The 19,998-nt window shown below is 38.2% G+C and overlaps 1 protein-coding gene across 1 annotated transcript in view; it reads left to right on the top strand.

Annotated features, from left to right (window-relative positions):
• The window catches only part of LOC147378025 (cation channel sperm-associated targeting subunit tau-like), a 58,727-nt gene extending 40,935 nt beyond the window's left edge, over positions 1-17,792 (top strand). The window contains 3 exon segments of the mRNA XM_086323671.1: positions 9,542-9,666; positions 16,073-16,116; positions 17,253-17,792. Coding sequence (XP_086179797.1) covers positions 9,542-9,666; positions 16,073-16,116; positions 17,253-17,792 — 709 coding nt within the window.
• Positions 17,793-19,998: the final 2,206 nt, after the last annotated feature.

The raw sequence follows: 19,998 nt of genomic DNA on the forward strand, positions 1-19,998 counted from the left end.
TAGCATATTTAAGAGTTTGTGGTAAAAAGTCAATGACATGGGAAGAAAAGGGGTGAGAATTCATTATAAAGGAGAAAGTACAATATTTGCTCTGTCTCTTCACTCAACAATATATTTTATAGGTCTCTTACGGTCTTTTCTATATTTCCTATCTTTTTTTCTCTATGGTTTAGATATTTTCTTCTGACCTATCTTATAATCATTGAATCTTTGTTCTTTATCTGTTGTTAAGCCAACTGAATTCTTCATTTCAGTTATTTCCTTTTCAGTTATGGAATTTTCATAATTTATTTCATAGTGCCACTTTTCTGCCAGAATCCTCAATCTTATCTTTTAGTTCTTTAAACATAATAATTATTGTTATTTGCAAGTTCATCCCTGATAACTTGATTATTTGGATTTCCTAAAAGTCTATTTCTGTCGTTGGTTTATCTACTCATAGTTTTTAGTCATATTTTCTGTCTCACATGTCTAGTTGTTTTTATCAAGTGCCAAACATTGTATTTGAAAATCTGTAGAACTACTTTGAGGATCTTGGTTATACATTTTTTACAGATAGTATATAAATACATTTGCATCTGGTTGCCAGCTAGCCTAGGAACACTAAGCAATCCTAGATCATCTTAATTCAGTTGAGATTGAAGTGATTTGGGCTTTCATTCCTGTGAACATTAGTCTTTTCATGGTTTACTATAGATAGCTGGTGAGAAGTTGCTATAAAGCACAGAGAGCCCAGCCTGGCACTCTGTGATGACCTAGAGTGGTTGGATAGGGGGAGGGGAGGGAGGCTCAAGAGGGAGCAGATATATGTATAATTATGGCTGATTTGTGTTGTTGTATGGCAGAAATCAACACAGCATTTTAAAGCGATTTTCCTCGAATTAAAAAATAATAATAAAAAAGAATGACACTAATGTGAGGCAACCAGGGTACAATATTTAAGGAGGCATTTATTCTTGAGGAAGAACCCTAAGGGTCCCAACTGAAAACCTGGGTGTTTACCATGGCTTCTCATCCTTAGCAGGGTCTGAACTCTGGTTTTCCCTCGTTCTTACATATTTATCTCAGAGCTCTTAACTCTTCATCACCAAAATACCTTGAAGGAAAATGGCTCCAAATTATGGGCTCAAAGTCTCCAGACTTCTTTTCTGTCTGGAATCGTAGATCTGAAAATCCTTGCTGCCTTTATAACTGACGGATGCTTCCAAACAAAAAATTTTTTAATATTTTGTCCAGTTTTTTCCAGTTGTTCAGTGAGATGGTTTGTCTGAAATAACCTATTCCATCATTGCCAGAAATAGAACTCTTGAATATTTTAAAAATAATGTTTATGTGTATGCATAGTTTACTAGACTTATAAATTAATTCATAAACATTGAGTCGAGTCATCAAGAAACCCCTTTTTCCCCTAGTCATATGTTTTATTCATTTAATAACATTTGTGCATGCATGCTCGATTGCTTCAGTTGTGTCTGACTCTCCAAACCTATGGACTGCAGCCTTCCAAGCTCCTCTGTCCACGGGATTCTGCAGGCAGAAATACTGGAGTGAGTTGCCAGGGGTTCTTCCCCACTCAGGGATCAAACCTGCATCTCTTACGTCTCCTGCATGTAGGTGGATTCTTTACCACTTGTACCATCTGGGAAGCCCTCAATAAAGTTTATTTATTTATAATTTTTATTGGAATATGGTTGATTTACAATTCTAAATTGTAAACTGATTGTCAACAAAAGTCCATCTAGTCAAGGCTATGGTTTTTCCAGTAGGCATTTATGGATGTGAGAGTTGGACTATAAAGAAAGCTGAGTGCCGAAGAATTGATGGTTTTGAACTGTGGTGTTGGAGAAGACTCTTGAGAGTCCCTCGGACTGCAAGGAGATCCAACCAGTCCCTCCTAAAGGAGATCAGTCCTGGGTGTTGATTGGAAGGGCTGATGTTGAAGCTGAAACTCCAGTACTTTGGCCACCTGATGCGAAGAGCTGACTCATTGGAAAAGACCTTGATGCTGGGAAGGATTGAGGACAGGAGGAGAGGGTGATGACGGAGGATGAGATGGTTGGATGGCATCACCGACTCAATGGACGTGGGTTTGGGTAGACTCCAGCAGTTGGTGATGGACAGGGAGGCCTGGCATGCTGCTGTTCATGGGGTTGCAAAGAGTCGGAACAACTGAGTGACTGAACTAAACTGAACTGATTTACAATGTCTTGTTAGTAAACAAGAAATTTTTGTCTCTTGTTATGGTCTTGGCTGATTTATTTGGTTGTCCATTTTATTCTTTTAGCACTTTGAGTGTATGATTATCACTTTCTTCTGGCCTACAAAGTTTCTGCTAAAAGATTTGTTCATAGTCTTATGGTGGCTTCTTTGTACATAGCAAATTGTTTTTCTCTTGCTGCTTTTAAGATTCTCTCCTTGTCTTTCTTTTTTAGCAACTTAATTTTAATGTGTCTCAGTGTGAGTCTTTTGGATTACTTTTTTTGGAACCATCTGGACTCCCTTGATCTGGTGTCTGTTTCTTTCCTCTGGTTAGGAAAGTTTTCAGTTATTATTTCTTTGAGTAAGCACCTGTCCCTTTCTTTCTCTCTCCTTCTAGTTCCCCTGTAATAAATATATTGGTCTACTTGATGGTGTATCATAAGTTCCTTAAGCTATCTTCTCTCTTTTTCATTCTTTTCTCCTTCTCTGACTGGATGAATTTCATTGCTTTGTCTTCACATTCACTGATCCTTTCTTCTGAATCATCTGGTTTGCTCTTGATCTCTCTGTTGAATTTTTGTTCAGTTATTGTATTCTTCAGCTCTGTGATTTCTGTTTGATCCTTTCTAGTATTTTCTGCCTCTATGTGAAATTCTCACTTTGCTCATCAATTTTTCTTCTGACCTTGATAACATCTTTATGGGCGTTATTTTGATTTCTTTATCAGGCAAGTCACTTATCTCTGTTTCATTTATGTCTGTTTCTAGAGTTTTATGTTGTTCTTTTGTTTGGAACTTATGTTTCTGGAGTTTTATTCTTTTGTTTAGGACTTACTCCTCTTTACTTCATTTTCCTAACTCTCCATGTTGGTTCCTGAACATCGGATAAAACAACCACCTCTGTTAGTTTTGGTATTGTGGTCTCATGTAGGAAATGAACCTCATCAGCCTAGTCCAAGTTCTCGGTTGTCCCTTACACCTTTGTGACTGTCCCAGTCACCTTCTTTGTTTTTAGTGACCCTCCCAAGACTTGAGGGTGTGTCAAGACTTGTCAGTGTCCCAAACGGGAGGACTTCAGTCAGCACCTACATTCAGGCTGATTGGAAGGCTGAACCCCCAGGTAGATGCTGGAAAAGTATGTAGTTAGAACCCTTCCAAGGAGAAACTGGTAAGACTTTTTTTTTCCTGTTCTCTCTATGCTGGGTCTGTGTGTATATGCACAGGGTTGGTAGCTCCTGTACCCATTAAGAACTTCTTTTTTGTGTGCTGTAGTCCTGTGGACCAGAAAATGCAAACCCTGTTGACTATGACATCAGGCAATCTGGGGACCTGTACCTCCAATGGCAGCCACAAAATCTGGGTGCCAATTGTGTGTACAAGCTCTTTCCTTGGAGATACTGGTGATCTGGATCAGGCTAGGAGAGAAGGGAGATATGGAGTCTGCTGGCTTCCCTTGTTTCCTGCTGCTGCTGCTGCTAAGTCACTTCAGTCATGTCCGACTCTGTGCGATCCCATAGATGGAACCCAACCAGGCTCCCCCCATCCCTGGGATTCTCCAGGCAAGAGTACTGGAGTGGGTTGCCATTTCTTTCTCCAATGCATGAAAGTGAAAAGTGAAAGTGAAGTCGCTCAGCCGTATCCGACTCTTAGTGACCCCATGGACTGCAGCCTACCAGGCTCCGCCGCCCATGGGATTTTCCAGGCAAGAGTATTGGAGTGGGGTGCCATTGCCTTCTCCTAGAAGCATGCTAAATTAGAGGCCTGACCCTCAAGCAGCAGCTTTTACAGAATTCAAGTAGGCTTTTCTTGGGGAAGGACTGGGAGATGAACAAATTTGCCTAAACTGTGCTGAGCCTTGGGCAAACAGGTATGGCAAGCCCTTAGTGAACCCATTAAGAACTATTTATTTATTTTTTAACCTTGGGTGTCTCCTGGTCACAAGGTAGGTGTGACCTAGCAAGGTGTTTTCAGGGCCTGTCTTTAAAGTGGCAGTCTTGACGTTGGAGCACTAGATGTAGAGTCCAAACTTTTCTGTCCTCAAGTAGATTCCTTCCCAATTGTATGGCATTATGCCAGGGTTAGGTTTATGGTGAAAGTGTGTCTCAGCCTCTCTTACCCATTTTGTTGTGAATTTTCTTTCATTTGTCCAGTGTTTCAGAGTTGCTCAGCTATTTCTAGATTTCTTTCAGCAGGATTTCTATTTCTGGATTTCTTTCCTGTATAGCTGTAGATTAGGTGTATCTTTGGGAGGAGATGAATGAGTTCAGAGGCTTTTTCACCATCTTGGACAGAAATGCACAAATTTCTTCAATTCTTGGCTTAGTAAAACACAACTGGATCACCATAACAGCTTCTCCACTCAGAGTGGCTCCCTGAGGTCCATCTGCTGAACCTCAACTTGTTTGGATTCCAGTGATGTGGATGGCTGTTGCTCTGTCTTCTCTTGAATGGTAGTACCACCCAACCCCCTTCCTTCTAGAAGAATGGGTCCCCCTCTGCTCACTGACTCCCAAATATCTTTATTGTGTATTTCGGCAATCTAAGAATGTTATTTTGCTCTGTATTATCTTCTTCTTATAACTATTGGATTGGCCAAAAAGTTCCTCTGTTTTCTTTTTATGTAAAAATAAGAGGCATATTTTTCATTTTTACCAAGAAGTTTATTGAACAATGTATTCACCATTTTATTCTACTACCTTCTCCTACTTTTTATACAACTTCATAATTCCATCTTCCCAACTCTTTTATCTTTTTGAGCAAAGAACTGTTCCAAGTGCCTTTTACAGTCTTATAGGGAATTGAAATTTTTTTCCATTAAGAGAATTTTGTAAACTGAAATAAATGGACATTCAAAGGTGTGATGTTTGGTGAATACAGAGGATGAACCAGAACTTCTCAGCCAAGCCATGACAGTTTTTTCCTTGTCATCAAAGAAACATGTGGTCTTGCATTATCCTGATGGAAGATTATGTGATTCTGTTGACTAATTCTAAATGCTTTCTGTTGAGTGCTGCCATCAGTTGATCTAATTGGAGAGGTACTTATTGAAATTCATCATTTGGTTTTCCAAAAGGAGCTCATAATAGGGGACATCCTTCCAAACCCACCATATACAAAACATCACCTTCTTTGAATGAAGACTGGCCTTTGGTGGTTGGTGATGGTTCATTTTGCTTGCCCCATGATCTTTTTTCTATTCCTTATTATTATGAAGTATTGACTTTTCATTGCCCATCACAGTTTGTTTTAAAAATAGAATGTTTTTGATGTGTTTTAAGTAGGGAATTGTGTGTGGAAATACAGTCTAGGATTTTTTCACTTAACTTATGTGGAATCCAAACGTCAAAATGATGAACATAACCAAACGTATGGATTTTCAGTGCTTGATTTGGATGTTTTGAGTACATCAGCTACCTCCCACATGATATAATGTTGATTAATTTATGTCTTGATTTGATTACTATTAACTCCAACTGGTCTACCCAACTGTGGAGCATCATCGGCAAGAAATCTCTAACATGAAATATCTCTAACTGCTGTTGACATGTTCAATCAGTCACAGCACCTTCTCCATACACTGCACAAATCTTTGTGTTTCCATTGTGTTTTTACCTTTCTTGAAATAATGAAGCAGAATATGCTGAAAATGTTGCTTCTTTTTTTCTGTCCTCAATAACACAAAAGTTCACCAATTTTGATAATTGTTTAAATGCATACTTATATGGCAACTGTCACAATACAGTCTAACAAAATTGTTTTGAGTGAAGGTAACCACTAAGTTAGAGATACCAAGGGAACATTTCATGCAAAGATGGGCTCGATAAAGGACAGAAATGGTATGGACCTAACAGAAGCAGAAGATATTAAGAAGAGGTGGCAAGAATACACAGAAGAACTGTACAAAAAAGATCTTCATGACCCAGATAATCATGATGGTATGGTCACTGACCCAGAGCCAGATATCCTGGAATGTGAAGTTAAGTGGGCCTTAGAAAGCATCACTATGAACAAAGCTAGTGGAGGTGATGGAATTCCAATTGAGCTATTTCAAATTCTGAAAGATGATGCTGCACTCAATATGCCAGCAAATTTGGAAAACTCAGCAGTGGCCACAGGACTAGAAAAGGTCAGTTTTCATTCCAATCCCAAAGAAATGCAATGCCAAAGAATGCTCAAACTACCACACAATTGCACTCATCTCACACGCTAGTAAAGTAATGCTCAAAATTCTCCAAGCCAGGCTTCAGGAATATGTGAACCGTGAACTTCCAGACGTTCAAGCTGGTTTTAGAAAAGGCAGAGGAACCAGAAACCAAATTGCCAACATCCACTGGATCATGGAAAAAGCAAGAAAGTTCCAGAAAAACATCTATTTCTGCTTTATTGACTATGCCAAAATCTTTGACTGTGAGGATCACAATAAACTGTGGAAAATTCTGAAAGAGATGGGAATACCAGACCACCTGATCTGCCTCTTGAGAAATTTGTATGCAGGTCAGGAAGCAACAGTTAGAACTGGACATGGAACAACAGACTGGTTCCAAATAGGAAAAGGAGTACGTCAAGCCTGTATATTGTCACCCTGCTTATTTAACTTATATGCAAAGCACATCATGAGAAACGCTGGGCTGGAAGAAGCACAAGCTGGAATCAAGATTGCTGGGAGAAATATCAATAATCTCAGATATGCAGATGACACCACCCTTATGGCAGAAAGTGAAGAGGAACTAAAAAGCCTCTTGATGAAGGTGAAAGTGGAGAGTGAAAAAGTTCGCTTAAAACTCAACATTCGGAAAATGAAGATCATGGCATCTGGTCCCATCACTTCATGGCAAATAGATGGGGAAACAGTGGAAATAGTGTCAAACTTTATTTTTCTGGGCTCCAAAATCACTACAGATGGTGACTGCAGCCAAGAAATTAAAAGACGCTTACTCCTTTGAAGGAAAGTTATGACCAACCTAGAAAGCATATTGAAAAGCAGAGGCATTACTTTGCCAACAAAGGCTCGTCTAGTCAAGGCTATGGTTTTTCCTGTGGTCATGTATGGATGTGAGAGTTGGACTGTGAAGAAAGCTGAGCACTAAAGAATTGATGCTTTTGAACTGTGGTGTTGGAGAAGACTCTTGAGAGTCCCTTGGACTGCAAGGAGATCCAACCAGTCCATTCTGAAGGAGGTCAGCCCCGGGATTTCTTTGGAAGGAATGATGCTAAAGCTGAAACTCCAGTACTTTGGCCACCTCATGCGAAGAGTTGACTCGTTGGAAAAGACTGATGCTGGGAGGGACTGGGGGCAGGAGAAGGGGACGACAGAGGATGAGATGGCTGGATGGCATCACTGACTCGATGGACATGAGTCTGAGTGAACTCCGGGAGTTGGTGATGGACAGGGAGGCCTGGCATGCTGCAATTCATGGGGTCGCAAAGAGTCGGACACGACTGAGCGACTGAACTGAACCATTAAGTGCTGCTTGAGCCATCTTATGGAAAAAAACGAACAAACCTTTTGGTCAACCCAATACCTCGGCCCTGGTAATTCTCTATTGCTTATCTTATATGAAATTAATTTTCCTGAATTTTTTGTAGAAGACTTGGTTTAGAAAACTCTTCTAGTTTCACAGAGCTCCCACTTCTGAAGTTTTTATTTGGTGTTTAAAAATACAATGGGGCTTCCCTGGTGGTTCAGATGGTAAAGAATCTGCCTACATTGCAGGAAACCCAGGTTTCTGCAGGCCCTGTCTCAAAGCAGAGACCAAGCTGGTCACTTTTGATTATTCTCAGTAGTTAGACTACTCCAGTCCTCTTGGTTCTTATCGTGAATCCTTGGCACTCAGCTATGTACTCACTAATGGAAATGAACAAAACCCTCCCAGTTTCAACTGGCTGTGCTTTCTTGTGACTTATTCTCAGACTGGCTGGCTGTGCTTTCTTGTGACTGCCTGTTGGTTGTTTGGGGATGACTTATTCTCACATTCATTAGATGCCCCTGTTACACCTGTTGCCTTCCGCCATATATTCACTGATACCATGAAGGTGTTATGTGTATGGGGTTAATAGGAAAACCTTGTCACATGATTTTGTTGTAAATGTTGCCGGTAAGTTTTGGGGTATGCTAGCCAGATACTGTGAGTTTTTATGTAGATATTTGGGAAGATTCAAAAACTATACTGTCACTGCTTCTATCATCATCTTGGAATTTTCCTTGTTTTACAAAACTTTTATATTCATAATACTGTATTGTGGTATCATTTGGGGGGGTTTATTTAAACAATCATCTATAGGTAATAACAGCTGTTTCTTTGTTCCCAGTCCTTAATCCGTAACTTTGTCTTCTTGTCATTCTGTGCTGGCTAGAAGCTCCAGTTAACGTCTGTTATAAATAGTGGATATCTTTATTTTGTTTAGGATCTTTCATGGCAAAGCTCATAGCATTAGAAAGCCAAACACATTATGTAGTTTTTTTTGCTGATGTTTTATACCAAGTAAATTATTTCCTTCTCTTCCTCGTTTTCTGTGAGTTTTTTTATTTTAATCATAAATGGCCATGGGATTTTGCCAAATTATTTTTCTCTTTCAATCAGCTAAATTGTATGTAAATTATATGTTTTATTGTTAATGTCAAAATAGCCCTATATTCCTGGAATAAAGCCAACTTGTTCATAGTATATTATCTTTTCCTTATACCACTAGATTTTTTTGTACTAAAATTGTATTTTATTTGTAAGATATGCATCTATATATTGTGAGTGAGATTAAACTAATTTTCCTTTTTTGTAATGTCCTTGTTATGCTTTATTATCAAGATCAGTGTCCTTATGAAATAAATTGAGAAACATTTCCTCTTTTCTATTTAATTCTTGTCAATTATATATTTAGATTATGAAAATCTTTTGAAATTTCTTGGATTAGAAAGAAAATTCTTCTCTTTTTATTTATTTTATTACTGATGATATATATGTACTGAATAATTTTAAAAATATGTATATATTGTTTACATAATGAAACCAATATATATAGAATAATTTCTAAAATATATGTGTATATAACTTAAAAATAATAAGACCATTGGCTAGATATTTACAATATAGGGTTAAGAAATACAACATTACCAATATTATAATGTGTTTTATGTACCCTTATAAGATTACATCCCTCTCCAGGAAACTACTACTCTGAATTTTACTGTAATCATTCTTTTTCCTTTGTGTCCTTAAACAATATATTGTTGATTTTTTCTTTAAGAACTTTATATAAATGTATCATACTGTATATGTTGTTCTTTGATTCATACCATATATATTCTTCTGTCACTTTTTAAATCTGTGACTGATTTCTTTCTTTAGGCTGGAAAAAATGAAAAAAGAATATAGACATCTAAGTACATGGGCAGAAAAAGCTAGCTATTTAGAAGGACTTCTTACCCCAGGATTAGAACATAAAGAACCTAAGGTAATTAACATAATACATTGTTCCCTATATAGATTTTTATTTTAAAATTATGATAGCTAAAAATAATGGTCAAAAGCCTGTTCTTTATGTCTGTGTCTCCTTTGCTGCTTTGTACTCACAGATGGAAAGAACAGACTTTGGAATCAGTGGGAGGAGGAGAGGGTGAGATGACTTGATGGAAGAACATTGAGACACATACATTGCTATATGTAAAGCAGATAACTAGTGCATGAAGCAGGGCACCCAAAGCCAGTGCTCTGTGACAACGTCAAGGGATAGTGTAGGGAGGGAGGGAGGAAGTGAGTTCAGGATGGCGGGGACACAAGTATACCAAGGCTGATTCATATTGATGTTTGGCAAAACTATCACAATATTGTAAAGTAATTCTTCTCCAATTAAATAAATAATGATCAGACACTGCTTATTTTTCCCTCTCTTGTTGTTGTTCAGTTGCTAAATCATGTCTGGCTCTTTACAACTCCATGAACTGCAGCACTCCAGGCTTCCCTGTCCTTCACCATCTCAGAGTTTGCTCAAACTCATGTTCACTAAATCAGTGATGCCATCCAACCATCTCATCCTCTGTCATCCCCTTCTCCTCCTGCCCTCAATCTTTCCCAGCATCAAGATCTTTTCCAATGAGTGGGCTCTTTGCATGAGGTGGCCAAAGTGTTGTAGCTTCAGCTTCAGCATCAGTCCTTCCAATGAATATTCAGGGTTGATTTCTTTTAAGATTGACTGATTTGATCTCCTTGCTGAGAGTCTCCAAGGGACTCTCAGGAGTCTTCTCCAACACCACAGTTCAAAAGCATCACCTCTTTGGTACTCAGCTTTCTTTGTAGTCCAGCTCTCACACCCATACATGACTACTGGGAAAAACCATAGCTTTGACTATACAGACCTTGGTTGGCAAAGTAATGTCTCTGCTTTTTTAATATGCTTTTTAATATGCTGTCTAGATGTAGATATAGCTTTTCTTCCAAGGAGCAAATGTCTTTTAATGTCATGGCTGCAGTCACCATCTGCAGTGATTTTGGAGCCCAAGAAAATAAAGTCTCTCACTGTTTCCATTGTATCTCCATCCATTTGCCATGAAGTGATGGGACTGGATGCCATGATCTTTGTTTTTTGAGTTTTAAGCCAGGTTTTTCACTCTCCTCTCTCACTTTCATCAACAGGCTCTTTAGTTCCTTGTCACTTTCTGCCATAAGAGTGGTGTCATCTGCATATCTGAGATTATTGATATTTTTCCTGGCAATCTTGATTCCAGCTTGTGCTTCATCCAGCCCAGCATTTCTCATGATGTATTCTACATATAAGTTAAATAAGCAGGGTGACAATATACAGCCTTGACGTACTTCTTTTCCAATTTGGAACCAGTCCATTGTTCCATGTCCAGTACTAACTGTTGCTTCTTGACCTGCATACAGGTTTCTCAGGAGGCAGGTAATGTGGTCTGGTATTCCCATCTCTTTAAGAATATTCCACAGTTTGTTGTAATCCACACAGTCAAAGGCTTTAGCACAGCCAATGGAGCAGATGTTTTTCTTTAGAATTCTCTTATTTTTTCTACGATCCAGTGTATGTTGGCAGTTTGATCTCTGGATCCAGCTTTTACATCTGGAAGTTCTCAGTTCACACACTGCTGCAGCCTAGCTTGAAGGATTTTGAGCATAGTTTCTGTACTTTCATATTCTGATAATGTGACATTCAGTAAATATTGATTACTTATAAGGTTTAGTTTTTAACAGCTTTGTTGAGGTATAATTCAGATACTATACCATTCACCCATTTAAGAGTACCATTCAGTGACACTAGGTATATTCATACAGTCGTGCATCCATTGTTGTAATAAATTTGAGAATATTACCATTACCCGTAAAAGAAACCCCAAACCTCTTGGCCTATAACCTCCAAACCCTCCATGCCCCACAAGCCCTAAACAATAACTAATCTACTTTATGTCTCTATAGATTTGCTTGTTGTAGATATTTCATACAAATGGAATCATACAATATATGGTCCTTTGTGACTTACTTCTTTTTCTCTCATGCATTCAGCATTCAGAAACCCCATCAATTCTTGGATCTTCTCTCCCTGGAACATCAAGCTCCTAGCCAGGGTGTTAGTACTATTTAAACAGTACTATTTCTCACAAATTTTGCTTTTCTCACAAACCCATATTCTTCTTGTCTTCTATAATTTTTTTAAAGTGTTAAAAGAAGTTATGAAGGCAGAGAAAAGTGTTTTAGCTCTTTAAACATTTCCCCAATATGTTTTCTTTTTATTCTTTCCTTCTAGGAAAGTAATATCAATGAGATACCAGAAAGCCAATTGGAAGAGAGACCTACAGATACTGTAACATCAGGTTATATAACTAACTTACTTTTGTATTTATTATTAAGATAATTAAAACAGGGTGGTTATATTACAAAAAGCAAACCAGTAATCTGCTTTAAGTAGATTTCATTTTTTGTTAGGGAATAAAAATACATTTCATTATAGTCTTGGTATATAGTATTTATTTTGTAACACTCCAAAGAAAAGAATTAGACCCAATAAAGAATTATTTTTATTTTTGATACTCCTTTCCTCCTTTAAGGACAAGAAAAAAGTTGAATCTTATCTATAGTCTATGAAAAGGTATGTTGTTAAACATTGTTAACTGTAGACCTATTGATTTCTTTTATGTGGAGGGTGTGTATGTGTGTGTAAGAGAAAGGGAAAAGGGAAAAAGTTGAACAGGAAATAAAGTTAGCATTAAATCTGAGAACTTCATACAAATTATCAGTGCATGTGTGCATGCTAAGTCGCTTCAGTCGTGCCCGACCCTGTGGGACCCCATGGACTGTAGCCACCAGGCTTCTCTGTCCATGGGACTCTCTAAGCAAGAACACTGGAGTAGATTGCCATTTCCTTCTCTACAAATTATCAGTAACGTATTTAATTAATAAAAGATACTGTTCATGCAGCTTTAAGAAAAATCTATTAAAAGATTCACTTAGTAAATTAAAATAGATGCATAATACTCTGTCTTCAAAATCTTGGATTCTGCTGATATGGATTAATGATTTATTGTTATAAGTTTTTGCCACAGGTTATTTATCTAATTCTACTTCTCCAGCTACCTCAGCCTTTGGTATATTCATTTCCTAAATTCTGAGGATCAACCAGCCTAGCAGAGCTATTTCATCTCTAATCTGCCCTTTAACTGAAACATTCAAGTTTTAGGTTGTAGCAGAATCACAGCTTCCCTCTTTAATACCACTGTTGAATATTGGAGGTTAACCTTTCTCACTCACTAGTGGTTGCTAGCTTTATTTTTCTTTAATTTTTTTCAATTATCCTAGGAGTTTATTTCAGATCCCATTGGATCCTCTGGTGACTTCTTTCCTTTTGGCATTCCAATAGCTTCCTGTAGTTACAGCTAAGTGATTTACTGATCACTATGTTCCAGGCATGTTACTTGGATTATATAAATCAGTCCTCACAGCAGTCAACTGAGGAAGCTATTATTATTTATCCACATTTTCACAGATGAGAAAACTGAGGATCAAGTCAGTGAGAGGTCACATAGCCATTAATTTGAACCTTGTCTGTTTGATCCAAGAGCTCAAGCTTTTAGCCACATTGCTGCACACGTTTGTATACTTGTACCATTCCTATAAGATAAACTGTCTCTAATCTGATTTACTTGTGAGAAAACCAAGGCTCAGAAAAATGAGCTGACAGTAGTCATGCAGCTAATAGTGACCTTAATAAATTCTGTTTTTATTAGACTTAGGCATTCCATTTTATCTCTGTATTTAATCCCTTTCCCCTTTTAGACTTTTTTTCTTTGCTAAATACGTATTGTTTATATTTCTAAAGTGAAAGTGTTAGTCACTCAGTCATGTCCGACTCTTTGTGACCCCATAGACTGTAATCCACCAAGCTCCCCATGTCCATGGAATTCTCTAGGCAAGAATACTGGAGCGGGTTGCCATTTCCTTCTCCAGGGGATCTTCCCAACTCAGGAATTGAATCTGGGTCTCCCGCATTGCAAGTAGACTCTTTACTGACTGAGTCACCAGGGAAGCCAACATATTTCTTCCCTGGTGGCTCAGATGGTAAAGCATCTGCCTACAATGTGGAGACCCAGGTTCGATCCCTGGGTTGGGAAGATCCTCTGGAGAAGGAAATGGCAACCCACTCCAGTACTCTTGCCTGGAAAATCCCACGGACAGAGGAGCGTTGTAGGCTACAGTCCATGGGGTCGCAAAGAGTCGGACACAACTGAGCGACTTCACTTTCACTTTCAGGAAGATTTTGTAAGTGCTTCAGTTAGCCTCTGTTGAGAGGTCTTAGTTTTTTGGTTATATACAGCCTTATTCTAATCTCTTTTTCCAAACCAACCTTATCACTGACCATCTGGGATTTATTTTATTTCCTCTTGATTTTTACCAAGATATACTCAGTTTTCATTCCAATCCCAAAGAAAGGCAATCCAAAAGAATGTTTATACTACCACACAATTATACTCATTTCACATGGTAGCAAAGTAATGCTCAAAATTCTCCAAGCTAGTCTTCAACAGTATGTGAACCGAGAACTTTCAGATGTTCAAGCTAGATTTAGAAAAGGCAGAAGAACCAGAGATCAAATTGCCAACATCCGTTGGATCATAGAAAAAGCAAGAGAATTCCAGGAAAATATCTACTTCTGCTTCCTTGACTATGCTAAAGCCTTTGACTGTGTGGATCACAACAAACTGTGGAAAATTATTCAAGAGATGGGAATACCAGACCACCTTACCTGCCTCCTGAGAAACCTGTGTGCAGGTCAAGAAGCAACAGTTAGTGCAGATGACAGATGTGCAGATGACATCACCCTCATGGCAGAAAGCAAAGAACTAAAGAGCCTCTTGATGAAAGTGAAAGAGGAGAGTGAAAAAACTGACTTAAAACCGAACATTCAAAAAACAAAGATCATGGCATCTGGTTCCATCACTTTATGGCAAATGGATGGGGAAACAACGGAAAGAGCGAGAGACTTTATTTTCTTGGGCTCCAAAATCACTGCAGATGGTGACTGCAGCCATGAAATTAAAAGACGCTTGCTCCTTGGAAGAAAAGCTATGACATACCTAGATAGCATATTAAATAGCAGAGAGATTATTTTACTGACAAAGATCCATCCAGTCAAAGCTATGGATTTTCCAGTAGTCACTTATGGATGTGAGAGTTGGACCATAAAAAAGGCTGAGCACCAAAAGAATTGATGCTTTTGAACTGTGGTGTCAGAGAAAAGGCTTCTCCGACTTTGAATTATGGTGTCGTTTCTCAAGGAGATCAAACCAATCAATCTTAAAGGATCAGATCAGATCAGTCACTCAGTCGTGTCTGACTGTTTGTGACCCCATGAATCGCAGCATGCCGGGCCTCCTTGTCCATCACCAACTCCCGGAGTTCACTCAGACTCACGTCCATCAAGTCAGTGATGCCATCCAGCCATCTCATCCTCTGTCGTCCCCTTCTCCTCCTGCCCCCAATCCCTCCCAGCATCACAGTCTTTTCCAATGAGTCAACTCTTCGCATGAGGTGGCCAAAGTACTGGAGTTTCAGCTTCAGCATCATTCCCTCCAAAGAAATCCCAGGGCTGATCTCCTTCAGAATGGACTGGTTGGATCTCCTTGCAGTCCAAGGGACTCTCAAGAGTCTTCTCCAACACCACAGTTCAAAAGCATCAATTCTTCGGCACTCAGCCTTCTTCACAGTCCAAATCTCACATCCATACATGACCACAGGAAAAACCATAGCCTTGACTAGACGAACCTTTGTTGGCAAAGTAATGTCTCTGCTTTTGAATATGCTATCTAGGTTGGTCATAAGGGAGATCAGTCCTAAATATTCATTGGAAGGACTGATGCTGAAGCTGAAGCCCCAATACTTTGGCCACCTGATGCAAAGAGCTGACTCATTAGAAAAGACCCTGATGCTGGGAAAGATTGAAGGCAGGAGGAGAAGGGGACAACAGATGAGATGGTTGGATGGCATCACGAACTCAATGGACATGAGTTTGAGCAAGTTCTGAGAGATGGTGAAGGACTGGGAAGCCTGGCAGGCTTCAGTCCATGGGTTTGCAAATCACTGGACATGACTGAGTGACTGAACAACCAATATTATATGCCTGTTTCAATGTCTTATATTGATGTATCTGAAGTGTTATCATATTATACTTTTTCACTTTATACTTATTCATTTACTCCTCCATCTTCCTAGAGATTCATCAGCCTGTTTTTATAACTATGTAGTGTCTATGTTTGAATAGCTGCTTTGATTTAAATTGCACTTATTCTTGGTGAGAAAAATTGTAATGATATTTTATTAATGCATAATGTTTATTATTTTATATATAATAAAATACTTCTATAAATTTCTTAACAGGTGTCTCTCTTATAAAGGAGGAAGCTGAGACTATTCCAAGTGAGGTAAGGAAACTTGAAAGAGAACCTCTAATAGTTACTGTTTTATAAAGGGATGAAATATTTGTAAACAGAAAATATTTATAGATGGAAGGAAAAAAGCACTCAAGAAGTTATTTAGGTCTTCATGGTTATTTCTGATAAGCAATATTTGTACAGTTACGTGATTCATTTAAGTTAAATTATACTGTTAAAGGGGAAGTTTCAGCATTAAATTGTAACATTTTAAAGTATATATGACTATAGGGGACAAAAGGCGTTTACGAACCAAAGTGGGGGAAACAAGTTAAAAAAAAATCATGAAGTTCTACATCTCACATATGGATGCCACAGACCTAACTATATTCTGTACTTTTCCTCTGTAACTATATACTCTCTGTAATATGCAATCTCCATAATAGTAGTCTATATTTTATAATATATTTCACATAATATTATTTACTTTTTAGCTAATTTTACATAAGGTATCAATTCCAAAAGCCAGTGGACCCCTATGGAAACCAATAAAATATAAAAGGTTCTTTTGTACTACTTGACAAATAGGATTTAATGATTTCTATCTATTCTTGGGTCACTGGGTCCCCAAATACCAGTTGAAGAGTCAATATACACTGTTTTCCATAGTCCAAGAAGAGACAAAAAAGGCAATATAGGGAACTTTTCATACACCTAATTTACTTAACAGACTTTTATCCTTTCTTTTATGATACTATTACTTGTAATATTTTACTATTAAAATTTCTTTTATTATATAATTGTGTTTTTATGATACTGTTCTTTGTATTATTTTGCTATTAATATTTCTTTTGTTATGATATATTGGTGATAGTATAGTAACAGTAAAATATCAGACACCTCGATTTTCCTTCTTTGAGATGTTGCTGATTTATAAAATATGAATATATGAGAACTACTGCTTTATAATGCAGTATGATCATTTTTATGGATAATCTCTGTAGTCCATGGCGCAGGCAAGTAGAGAATTTCTCAACTCTTAAGGAATGTAATAATTTACAAATATTGATGGTAACTTTTATGATAAAGGATAGAAGTACAAATGATTTTAAATCCAGTTTAGTTTGTTTTAAAGAATTTAATTGGCAATGATTAATTGGTAGCTGTCTTATTGATATATTTTCTAGTTACTGGATAATGATGATAAGAAAGGCCTGAGTCTACCAACTTTGAACCAGTCAAGTAAAGATGATTCAAGTGTTGTAGCTCCTAAAACTGACATGCCATCAAAGGAAACAGATACTCCATTGTCCACTATTCCTAGGCTGTCAATAACAGAAGAGAACCAAATACCACCTTTAGAGGAACACCAGCAAGAAGCCATGCCAGTGAAAAAAATGAAAAATCTCTTCTTTCTACCAGAAGAAAAATTAAAAGATAGATACCCAAGCCTTTTGAAAACTGACTTACATCCATCAGAGGTAAAGTTGAAAAATATCCATATGAATCCAAGTAGAATAAAAAGGAGGAACTTGGATTTATCTCCAACAGAAATTCAGTGGCAAAGCAAAAGTCTAAGCTTAGCTTGAAAGAAGAACACAAGCTTAGTTTCCCCAGATTCAAAATCAAAAGGTAGCTTTCAAGGCAGGGATGCAAAGAAGACTTTGAATAAAGGTATCTGCCATCATATTAGAAGTATAAGACTAGGAAAAACAAAAATTCATTAATAAAAATTAAATACAAATAAATTGGAAATGCATTCAGATGTCTCCAAGTAGAAGTGTGTCTAAGTATATTAAATATTCCTACCATACTTATAATCATCAAGTAAAGGAGAAAAAGCCCCTGAAGGAAAACTGATGTGAGAAACCAGTAATATAAACCAACCTCATCAGTTCAGTTCAGTTCAGTTCAGTTGCTCGGTTGTGTCTGACTCTTTGCGACCCCATGGACTGTATCATACCAGGCTTCCCTGTCCATCACCAACTCCCGGAGCTTGCTCAGACTCATGTCCATCAAGTCGGTGATGCCATCCAACCATCTCATCCTCTGTCGTCCCCTTCTCCTCCTTCCTTCAATCTTTCTCAGAATCAGGGTCTTTTCCAGTAAGTCAGTTCTTCACATCAGGTGGCCAAAGAATTGGAGCTTCAGCTTCAGCATCAGTTCTTCCAATGAATATTCAGGACTGATTTCCTTTAGGATGGACTGGTTGGATCTCCTTGTTGTCCAAGGGAGTCTCAAGAGTCTTCTCTAACACCACAGTTCAAAAGCGTCAATTCTTTGGCACTTAGCATTCTTTATGGGTCCGACTTTCACATCCATATGTGACTACTGGAAAATCCATAGCTTTGACTAGACAGACCTTTGTCAGTAAAGTAATGTCTCTGCTTTTTAATATTCTGTCTAGGTTGATCATAGCTTTTCTTCCAAGGAGCAAACATCTTTTAATTTCATGGCTGCAGTCACCATCTGCAGTGATTTTGAAGCCCAGGAAAATAAAGTCTGTCACTGTTTCTATTGTTTTCTCATCCATTTGTCTTGAATTGATGGGACCGGATGCCATGATCTTTGTTTTTTGAATGTTGAGTTTTAAGCCAGTTTTTTCACTCTACTTTTTCCCTTTCATCAAGAAGCTCTTTAGTTCTTCTTCGCTTTCTGCCATGAGGGTGGTGTCATCTGCATATTTGAGGTTATTGCTATTTCTCCCAGCAATCTTGATTCCAGTTTGTGCTTCATCCAGCCTGGCATTTCACATGATGTACTCTGCATAGAAGTTAAATAAGCAGGGTGACAATATACAGCCTCGACGTACTCCTTTCTCAATTTGGAGCCAGTCTGCTGTTCCGTGTTCAGTTCTAACTGTTGCTTCTTGACCTGCATACAGATTTCTCAGGAGGCAGGTAAGACAGTCTGGTGTTCCTGTCTCTTTAAGAATTTTCCTGTTTTTTAAATTTTAAATTTATTTATTTTAATTGGAGGCTAATTAATTTACAATACTGTATTGGTTCTGCCACACATCAGCATCAATTCGCCACGGGCGTACACATGTTCCCCATCCTGAACCCCCCTCCCACCTTCCTCCCTGTACCATCCCTCCGGGTCATCCCAGTGCACCAACCCCAAGGATCCTGTATCGAACCTGGACTGGCAGTTTGTTTCTTATATGATATTATACATGTTTACACTTGTTTACATGTTTACAGTGTAAGTTTTCCTATAGATATTTTCTGAATAACATGTTGATACTCTTGGACTATTAATTTTATCAATGTGAAATCTTATGGTACTTTTCTCTCTTTTTCTTTTGTTTTTTATAAACTTTATTGAGGTATTACTATAATAATTTCCTAATTATGATTTTACTAATTATACCTTATTAATTTCTCTTATTTTCCTAGGGATGCTGTTGTTGTTGTTGTTCAGTCGCACAGTCATGTCCAACTCTTTGCAGCCTCATGGACTGCAGCATGATAGGCCTTCCTGTCCCTCACCATCTCCTGGAGTTTGCTCAAGTTCACATTCATTGCATCAGTGATGCCGTCCAGCCATCTCATCCCTTGATACCCTCTTCTCCTTCTGTCCTCAATCTTTCCCAGCATCAGGGACTTTTCCAATGAGTCTGTTTGCCTCAGATGACCAAAATACTGGAGCTTCAGCATCCTTCCAGTGAATATTCAGGGTTGATCTCCCTTAAGATTGACTGGTTTGATCTTGCTGTCCAGGGGACTTTCAGGAGTCTTCTCCAGCACCACAGTCCAAAGGCATCAGTTCTTTGTCATTCTGCCTTCTTTACAGTCCAGCTCTCACAACCGTACATGACCACTGTGAAGACCATAGCCTTCACTAAACAGACCTTTGTCAGCAGAGTAATGTCTCTGCTTTTCAGTACACTGTCTAGGTTTGTCATATCTTTCCTGCCAAGAAGCAGCCGTC

The sequence above is a fragment of the Bos grunniens genome, chromosome 2, assembly GCF_055505025.1.
Source record: "Bos grunniens cultivar Pamir isolate PY7600 chromosome 2, Bosgru_T2T1.0, whole genome shotgun sequence".
In the NCBI taxonomy this organism is placed as follows: Eukaryota; Metazoa; Chordata; class Mammalia; order Artiodactyla; family Bovidae; genus Bos; species Bos grunniens.